The following is a 10347-nucleotide window of genomic DNA, read 5'->3' as shown; positions in this document are numbered from 1 at the left end:
AGGACCCACACAGTGAGTGCCACTGAAAATCAGTTTGCATGCTGCCTTTGGCACACGTGCCATAGGTTGCCTACCCCTGCCATAGTGCTTAGGCTATCCAGAACGTACCCCTAAAAAAGTTTAAAAATGCTAGGTCGGGGATGAGGGGGGGGGCAAACAGGCTGTGATGGTAGAAAAGCTGTATTTGGACAAAACCTCCAACATATTAACCTGTAACTAAAAGTTGACCATAACTCTAGCTGGTTGCAAAATCATAGTGTAGTGTGGATAGTTTCTTATGTGTGGCTATCAGCCAAAGCTACATTATTCCCTAAAATGACTATAAGAATGAGTTAGATACATGGATGCCCTAAACCACAACAGAGAGACATGTTAGCATCTCTTGCTTGTAGTATAAATATGAAATTGCAGAACTACTAATGGTATCTATAGTAAATAGCATTCCAAATGTGTCATACGTAAAGTGGTTCCCCTCCAGTAACTCTGTATACACGTGCCTGGTTTGAGATGGGGAAAAAAGCTTATATACCTTAAGAGGCTACCCAGAGCCTTAAAGAAAAATCCAATCTACATGGGACGTTCTGCAAAACCGTTCCAGATGTTAGGTAAATATGTGGGATGTTCTAAACTTATTGCTTATGACTCTGTGTGCTTAAATCTAAAACTGCAGTGTTAAATAAGAGCATGCTTACTTGCATTTAATCTTTGATCGGACAGAATTGCGGTGTTCCTACTGATTTATTCCTGACACCGCCTGGAGTGAAATAGTTAAGTTGCCCCTGCTGTGGGTTCTGAAAACCCTGGATAACACATGCTCTGGGTGTCCCTAAACCTCCAACTGCCAGAAGCTAGGACTGGATGACAGGGGATGGATCACTTGAAATTGCCCTGTTTTGTTCATTCCCTCTGAAACATCTTGCACTAGCCACTTTCAGAAGACAGGATACTGGGCTAGATGGACTGTTGGTCTGACCCAGTATGGTCATTCTTATATGCCCTGAGGAATACAATTTAAGTTTTGCTGCTGCCTAATATTTTGTTGAACTTTTCCAACAAATCCCAACTTTATGAAGAAGTGAAATGTTTTGGGTTTGCAAAATAACTATGTCTGTATTAAGTGAAATTTTGTTTTGCTTCTCAACAATAAGCAAGTACTATATTTAGGACAGCACTGATTTCTTAACCTCAAGTATCATACAGTAGTTAATATTGTAACTGTTAAAATTAATTTGTAACAAACTCAGCTATTTTAACTTTTTGGTTTATTTTATTGCTGAAATGTACATTGCACAGTGTATTCTTACATTTCATGAAACTGGCTCAACACTAACAGTACAGAATGTATGGGCATCAATAAAACAGACAAATTAGCCTTACTCTGAACAGGCTAATTTTGTTTCTTCTGAATTAACAATTTTAATTTACCTTAAAATGAACTGCTATCAAAAACCATAATTACTCAAAGTGACATTACATTTAAAAGAATTTAAAGCACAAGCTGGAATACATACAAATGTCAACTGGACATGAAGTGATAAACATTCAAACAGTATTCAAACTGTCACAGACACTACAAGCCCAGTATGCACACTTTGTATTCTAAGCTCTGCAACTCTTTTCAAGACCAGAAAGAAATAAGGGATTCAAAGCAACTGTATACATAAAAACAGCATTCTGAACAATTTGATTTCAAAATACCTACAATTTATTACTTACAGTAAACTATGAGTACAACATATTATGCAGCAGATTTCCACAAATCCTCAATTCTCATCTGTTCAAAGTGGCCACAGTACTCAATTTGCAGACTCTCTGCATTTTCAGCAGGAAAGAAATTATATATCAGGCAAAATTCCAAAAGATTACAGATCTTTAGTTCCTTAACATCTGCACATCCTGAACAAGACTAGTCTGAATTTAGGACATGTGGGAGCCTATCTTGTGATTAAATGAAAAAAATTCTTCGTCAATAGACTTCAAATGAATGGTACATGAAATGCTGAATATAATTTTTCACATGCAGTATACATGCAACAGAATTTAGTTAATCTGAGAAAATTCTGTATTTACACCACAGTCTGCGTACTACAAGAGTGCAAATGAAAGTACATTCTTTATTTCTTATTCTTTAGACTCTTTAATTCTATTTCTTTTTTGTACAAATGTGCACAGTGTTACTTTATAAAAATCACATCAGTGTGGATGATGATTGTTTTACATTGCGTCCCTAGCTTACATCTAATTAAAAAAAATACACTCTGTTTATATAGGTCAAAATCTAATATCTTACCTTAAAAAACAAAAAGTGAAAACTAAAAACTAAGGTGACAACGAGTTCTACTAATGCTGTTGACTCTGGTCTGATCAGGATGATACGTTGCAGCAGTAACAATCACAACGGAATGCTGTAGGTAAGAGGTTGTTTCGTCATCCACTAACAGCTGTGATTGCACTGTCAAACTGAAAAAAAGGTCTCAATTACCTTTCTGAGTTTTGTGAATGCTTCCTGAAAGTCTTGATGTGTCATCTCATAGGTCTAAATAGCTGAAATTTCTCTGGAAATGTGCTATTTCACTCCTTTAAAGATAGTTTAAAGGAACATTGTACTTAAGTTTAAAAATCCAGAAGCCCTACATTTTGCAGCAAGTGTGGAAATTGCAGAGGACAGTTAACATATTGACTAGCTTCCTAATAAATTTATAACAAGAGTTATTAGTTTATTACACTATTCATCTCAGCCCTGACCCATTCAAAGACTTATTAAATTCAAAACCATATATTTAAGTATTGAGAATGTAAGTTGATTACATTAGTTGCTTCAGAAAATCCAGCTAGACCTAGATTACAAAGCTCACTGCTCGCTCATAGCACTGGACTATTAGAACTTTTCATTTTTATGCATAGAATTTCGCAATGGGTCATGAAGACAACATTGTCAATTACCATCAAGGGCCAAGCAACTTACTGTACAGTACAGTTTTATGTACTGAGCTAACAAAAAGTTAGGTTCTGTGTATCTATTTGAAATTTATACTCAGGTATCTAAACCTACGAAAGTTAGCACATCGGTTTTCAATAATCACAGGAAGACTTGTCAAATGCAACAAAAATGTATACAGATATAATTGCAAAATGCTTTTGCTTGAAAACACATCGAAATGTATAACTTTCAAAAGGATTCATCCACAGTTTTCTTTCAATTTGCAAAATATCATTAAAAACCTATTTTACTAAACTACACAGAGCAACATTTCATATAATCTTATCTTCTGTGTTTATAATTTCACAAATGAACTAGTCTTTAAAGTACTTATCCATTTAAAATGCCCTCAGTTTGTTGCTATACTAAATATATATTTATTTGTTGTAATTCAGACAGCAAAATACGACTGCATTTTCAAAAGCATAGTCTGTAAACTATACACACAAGACATGAAAAATATTGCACAAGTCAGAGCTCCAAGAGGAGGGATTTACATCTCTCAAGCAGAACATTGCAACTTTCGGCAGGAAACAGCACATGTGCTGGTTTTCTAAAAAGCACATTATGTTAATCATTCACCAGGAACAATATTTAACAGTTGTCTGGCCAGTCATATTTATTAGTGAAACTGAACAGGTAAAAGGTTGCCTATTTAATGTATTTCAAAATAATGGAATAAATAGCTACTAGACAGCAACAATATAGGGAGCTAAGATATTGCTCCACTGATACATGTGGTAACAGTAAGCACGCCAAATCTGGAAACCCAGGTGGAAGGAAGCCACCAGGCATTGCAGATATAGCCCCCAATTCTAGGAAATTGTATTTCTGTAAACTCATTTTTTAGGTCTCTGAAACACTAGAACACGCTGGCAAAAGAAGAGGAAATATTTACTTCTGACTTTTAAACCTACCAAAATATGAAAAATGACTAAGTGAAATAATAAGGTAACATAACAAACATAACATCAAATATTAGAGAATAGTTAAAAAAAAAACCTGAAAGTTTGGTTAAAAATCATTCCTATGTGCTGTAGGTCCACCATTTTTTCTAAAAAGCTATTTACTTAATCTAAATTAACAAAGAACTTGAAAACTCATCTTGGTCTGTTTATTGTACTCTACTCTAAATAATGTCCTGCAGACTTCAGAAGACACTTAATACACACAAAGATCTGGAAACTTCATCTCATAGACTGGAACGGATTGGTAATGAGCATGTCCAGCAGTAATGGTCATCGTTCCCGAGGGGCTAGGAGGAGGACTGTAAAGAAGGAACGAGAAAACAAAGCCACACAATTGAAGCTTTCATAAAAATATACTTATGTAATCTGTTATTACTTTTAACTTCATAGAGTACCTGCTTGGAAATTTGATATTAAATTTCTTTCCAGCCTTACTGTATCCTTTTCCTACATTTCTAATGAAGCCAAATTATAATGGCTGATTTTTGTTTGTATCCTTGCCTGAATCACCAGTTTCGTTGATGTCAACATAACTATCAAGATAGGGCTTTTGATATACAATATTACTTCAAATGCAGAATAGATGTACATGGCACTTCACAATACAGAGATTGCTAGCTAATTCCCAGAGCACATGCAATAAAGGGAAAATTCAACATTTTTGTAAGCATGACAAATATATATATAAAATACAAATATAAAAATACTCCAGCGCTGTGTTGCCAATATATATTTTCACATCTTTCAGCAAATATTTTTCAAACTTACGCCCAATTCGGTCCACAGTTACATAGGTGGAACTTCCTTAGGGACCCAATTAAACCCTAATTAATGGATACAATCCTCATGGAAGACCTTCAATAATTTTAATGGAAAAAAACAAGTTTTATCCTTAACAACAATACCTTTAATTATATGGTTTGGATAGAAAACAGGGGTTGACCTTTTTAAAACAGAAAATATTTGATGGGCTAATTGGCTAATCTTGACACAGGATATTTGCCTCTAAAAAAAAAAAAAATCAGAATAGTAACAAAATCAAATGCTTTGTAAATGAGGCTATTTCAATAAAGTACATGAGACTAGCATCTTAAAGTAGCACAGAATTTTCTGACAACTACCCCTACTTTTAATTAATTCCCTTTTGTGCATAAAACCTTACCGAATGGTGAGCTCCAATATCTGTGCAAGTCTATCATGAAGAAAGTTTGCCTACAAAGAGAAAAAATTTAAATATTTTAATGATATCCTGTAAAACCACTGTACACAGAATGACTACGAAGAAGAAGCCTGGACTGGTTTAGTGGAATATACTCCGAATTTCAGAGTTTTGCTTCCCTGTTGCAGCAAGGACTCAGTTGTGTGAAGGCAAAAGAATAGCAACTGGGAGTTTAGTAACAAAACTGAAGTAGATTTTTATTTCTTAAAAGATGAGAAGGGGGGAAAAAATGACCCTTCCAGTGAGTTAAAGCATGTTGGCATGATCCAAAAGTTGCATTTACTTGTAATTCCACAATGAAATAATCATGGCTCTGAACCCAGTCTCAGAGGTAGCAAAGGTAAAAGTGTGTGTAGTATGTGTGGGGTGGAGGACAAAGGTCTGGTCTACACTAGAGTTAGGCTGACGTAAGACAGCTTACGTCAACCTAACTCTGCCAGCGTCTACACTACAATGTTGCTCCACTCTATGCAAGTCACCCACTACATTGACTTAACTCCACCTCCGCGAGAGGCGTAGCGCTTTGGTCAATACAGCTGGAGTGTGGGGCACTGACAGCCGCATAGGGCTGATAGCTAGAGTCCCCGACCCCAGTGCTGAAAGTCTAAGCTGTCACCCAACCCCCCCGTCCCCCATCTGCCCCGGGGCTGACAGCCAGAGCTGTCAGCCTGGTGTAGGGCTTAATTTCACAGCAGAGAGCCTACCAGCACTGAAATTGACAGTCTTGTCAGTTTCACAGCTGCTATTATTTCACATTTCATCTCCAGCTCCATCTGTCATCCTTGGGGCTGGAGGCTCCAGCTGTGAGCCCCACGCAAGGCTGACAGGCGGAGCCGGAGAGGAAATGTGAAATCATAGCAGCCAAAAAACTGACAAGAATGTCAGTCTGCTGGTAGGCTTCCTGCTGTGAAACTGAGCCCTGCACAGCTCACAGCTGGGGCTGTCCGCCCTGGGGCAAGGAGCTCCATCTGTGAGCCCCATGAGGCTGTCAGTGCCCACACAATGCCCTACTTCAGTGGGTGCAAGTACTCTTGGGGAGGACGTGCACCATCGGCAGAAGGAGGGCAGTGTGGATACCAACAGCTGATTTAATTGCTACGGTGGTTGTAGGTCCTGGTCTATAACTAGGGTCCCTGGTCACTAAAACAATACAAATAATAAATAGTAATAATAATAGCTCTGTGAGATGTAGGGGACCCAACCACTCAGGGTATAAGTAACTTTGATTTCCTACACAGATTAAAAATTCAGAGCACAGATGAAGGCAAAAAGGCAACAATTGTTTTCTTTTAACAGTAAACACTATCATAAACCACCCTTTATCCTTGTGTCTCCATCACCACTTGTACGGAAGCCTTTGAAACAATATAAAATGTACCAAGTACTCACTTTTGTTTCACACTGTGCTGCAATTTCTTCAAAAGGTGCTTTTTGGAACTTTTCAATCACAAGACGCCTCTTTTCTTTCTCCTGCTCTTCAAGTCCAGTATTATCTTTTAAAAAATGAAGACAGTTCTAATTTATGCTTATATAGACTGCCTACAATAAGTGAAATGACAATACATTTAGAGGTTTGTGTGTCTTCACTTTTTATTACTACTACTTAAAACGAAGACATAAGACTAGAATATTTTAAACGAATAGTAAAAAGTAGCCACAGCTTAGGCAGACTTATTGAATAAAGTTCTAGTTAGTCAAATTCCCTGTAATAATGGAACATGCACTTGAGAATCAGTGTAAAAAAGTCAACACAACATCATATCCTGTGGTTCCAACTCAGTTCCCACTCAGCCCATCAGTAGGAGTTTTGCCCGAATAGGGACTGCAGGATTTGCCCAGTAAGTTATTGTTTGAGCACAGGAGGTCACCACAGATGCAGTGGAATGTGGTCCAAACTTCATCCAGTGGCCATGTTCTTGGGTTTATAGTATTAAACTATGCAATCCGTTATCCATCTTTTGCTATTTTCTTGCCCTTACACTTGGGGGCAATAAGCTGAAAACAGGTGCTAAGTCTTTGTGCAGCTTGTTTTTTTCAATATACTTGAATTAGTACCGATTCCCAGTTTTTCAAGTGTACACAAGACCATCAACTCCATATACTATTCTTTTTTTTTTTTTTTTAAATAGTCAGCCTAACAAATTTAACCTGAGACCAGAAAGTCAACTTGGACTCCTTTATTTTCATGCATCATAACCAGCAGTAAAGAGTTTGCACACCAAGTTATACCCTCAGTAACACCCTGTTGTCTTGTAAGTATGTTCCAAGTTACACTTTGATATGTGCATGGGCATAGTTTAACTTGCATAATCTTTATTACTGGTGGTGAGGGTTAGAAGGAAGAACTCAGCTGCATTTTCAGACCCTAGGTTAAGTTTGCCGAGTTGGCAGTTGGAAAAACACCTTTTTAATCATAAATGGAGCGTATCTGACAACGGAACTCCTCTGAATCCCACAATGCTAATTTCACACGCTATACTCAGAGAATTCCCTTTGAGGACTTGACCATTTGTCACTATATTAAAGGTGCTTTACAGATATTTACTTAACTGAAATTCACACAGACTAAGGATAAAACTATATGTGAATTGCTTAAGTGTTTTTCAAGCCTTGACCTGTAAAGGGAAAGTTCCAGAAACCATTAAAAATAAGAATTCATTTACCAGCTTTTCAGTAAGTCACACCAGCTATAGGTAAAGAGAAGAGTTCTCTAAGAAATGCTGAAGATCATTTAAGGGGTTTGTGGTTTCAAATCAACCTGCTATATGATGAAAAACTAATATACTATTTTAAGTATGCTATGTTAGCAAAGCTTTTTTCTGGCAAATATTTCATGTACTGGAGAAGTGTAAATGTAGTATTGCAATAAATCTCACCAATTGCTTTCTTCAAAGCTTCAAAGGTGATTTCTTCAGTATTATTGACCTAAAGGAAATAAGTGATTTTTAATTCAGTGAAACAACACAAACTGCTGAAGAATAAGTAATTTGTCTATACTCAACTATAATTTCAAAAGGGACTTAGGAGCCAAAATCCCAATGGGCACCTAAGTGCCTAAATCTCCTTTGAAAAATGAGATTTAGGCTCCTCAATCAGTTGAGCATTGCAACATTGAGTGCAGCAACACCTAAATACCTTTTAATGTTTTTAGCCTAACAGAGTTTTTATTTAAGAGACAGATTACTGTGAATACATAAAGTAGTCTTATATTTCTTCACCATCGCAATGACTTGCTGTGTGATTGCAAATCTTTTGTCTTCTGCATTATATTAATGTTTAGTGATTCACCTATTTTATTATAGACAGAGCTGGTAGTTGCAGCCATACTTATGGTTGCCTGACACTTCATTAAGACACATTTTTCAGTTGCCTATACGTTTACAAAATTAACTATTTGTGCTGAAATGCCTCAGGTTGATTTTATTTATTTATTTATTTAGGTAAATTTCAGCAAAAAGAATTCAGCAGCTTCTGGGAATGAGAGTAAGGAAAAATACATTTTACCTAGCACCTTCAGGCTTTGTAACACGGACTTGAAATTTGCCACAGGGTGGCCTGTGTGTCAGTATGTGCTTTTTGCTGCTGGGGAAAAAAACAAAACAAAACAACCCTGCCAAGTTATAAGCCCGTGAAAAACTGCAGTTTGCACATGCTCAGATGAGACTTGTTAACATTCTTTTTACATTTTTTTGCCTGAACTGAGCATGTTCCACTGCAGGGCTGAGCAGGACTTTCCCTACAATTGCTGTTCTCGGCTGCTATGGGTGGCTATGGAACTGGGCACCTGAACAGAGAAGGAGACTCTGTTCTATGCTCTCAATACTCTGCCTACTGCCACCCAGGCAACGTGAAGGAGGAAACTGACTCAAATAGAGAGGACACAAAAGCCTGACCTCGAATTCGGAGAAGGAATGTGGTGAAATACAGAGGAAGGAGCAGACTGGAACAAAGAGCATGGTGCGGGAAGGAAAGACTGGGGCTCAGAACAAGGGAAGTTAGGCCCTAGGGACTGACTATGCCAGAAAACTGGGAGCTGGGTGGAGAAGAGGGGAGGCTGAGACTGTGAACCAGTTTAGGGACAGGATGGAGGTGGTGTGGGCACTAGGACAAGCTAGGCAAGGAGAATGGGACACTGAGCTAAGGGCTCTAACTATCCCAAGTTGCACACCTAAAATTAGTGCACACTTTTGACCTTACTTTCTGTGCCTCAGTTCCCCATCACATAGGGGTATGTGAAAAATAGTTAATATTTGAGCAACATCCCCCCTGTGCACTGAATGAGGCAGGAGTCCTGTGAAAACTAGGATGTGATCAGATAATTAAAGACTATCATAATGCAGGGGGAAGGAGAAGGAATTAAGGCTGCGCAGACACTCTTAGTTCTTGTATTTCTTAACTATTGAGCTTGAGACCATAATGTTCTTTCAACAGATTTAGAATTATACACACAAAAATTAATAAGAATTCAGTTAGGACATCAGCATTTACACCCCTGCTCTTGTGAGGGTGTAAATGCTGCTTCTCTTTAGCACTCATAGAAAATTGGGAATTAATTACTTTTCATCTTTGTGTTACACATTTCCTGACAAGCTAGAAGTAACAGAAACAGCGTACATTTTATGCTTAGCACACTTTTTTTTTTTTTTTTGGAGGGGGTGGGGGTAAATTTCCACAGTCACTGGAAAGTGGAATATCTATTCAGAACACTTCAGTTAAGAAGTCTAAGGCCTGGTCTACACTAACCTCCCAATTCGAACTAAGGTACGCAACTTCAGCTACGTGAATAACGTAGCTGAAGTCAACGTACCTTAGTTTGAACTTACCGCGGTCCACACGCAGCAGGCAGGCTCCCCCGTCGACTCCGCATACTCTTCTCGCCGAGCAGGATTACCGGAGTCGATGGCGAGCACTTCTGGGTTCGATTTATCACGTCCAGACAAGACGCGATAAATCAATCCCAGAAGATCGATTGCTTGCTGCCAAACCAGCGGGTAAGTGTAGACATACCCTAAGACTTGTCCCAACAGTTAGTCATAATGTAGCCTTTCTGCAAGATAAGTAGTCTCAATCCCTGTACCTTATGTCTGTATCTTTTGTTTGATTCTATCAATTCTTTCCTTTGCCTTAAAATAGTTTATTATACATTCCTGAAAATAGAAACGACAAGATATAAGACTTAT

At 37.9% G+C, this 10347-nt stretch overlaps 1 protein-coding gene across 4 annotated transcripts in view; it reads right to left on the bottom strand.

Moving 5' to 3' along the window:
* Positions 1 to 1247: 1247 nt before the first annotated feature.
* EFR3A (EFR3 homolog A) overlaps positions 1248 to 10347 on the bottom strand; it is a 136560-nt gene continuing 127460 nt past the window's right edge. For 3 of the 4 annotated variants that reach the window (XR_002907910.3, XR_003899966.1, XR_003899965.1), the window contains 5 exons: positions 8044 to 8092; positions 6557 to 6660; positions 5111 to 5160; positions 3983 to 4247; positions 1248 to 2460 (listed from right to left, as the gene is read on the bottom strand). Coding sequence is in view for 1 of the 4 variants with exons in the window: in XM_024196739.3 (XP_024052507.1) it covers positions 2456 to 2460; positions 4153 to 4247; positions 5111 to 5160; positions 6557 to 6660; positions 8044 to 8092 (303 nt within the window). In the remaining 3 variants the exon portion in view is untranslated. The remainder of the gene's footprint in view (positions 2461 to 3982; positions 4248 to 5110; positions 5161 to 6556; positions 6661 to 8043; positions 8093 to 10347) is intronic. The other variant, XM_024196739.3, reaches the window with a different exon arrangement.

Source organism: Terrapene carolina, unplaced genomic scaffold (assembly GCF_002925995.2).
Source record: "Terrapene carolina triunguis isolate 2854851 unplaced genomic scaffold, T_m_triunguis-2.0 Scaffold58, whole genome shotgun sequence".
Taxonomy (NCBI): Eukaryota; Metazoa; Chordata; order Testudines; family Emydidae; genus Terrapene; species Terrapene triunguis.
This window is presented reverse-complemented; position numbering and strand designations above follow the sequence as displayed.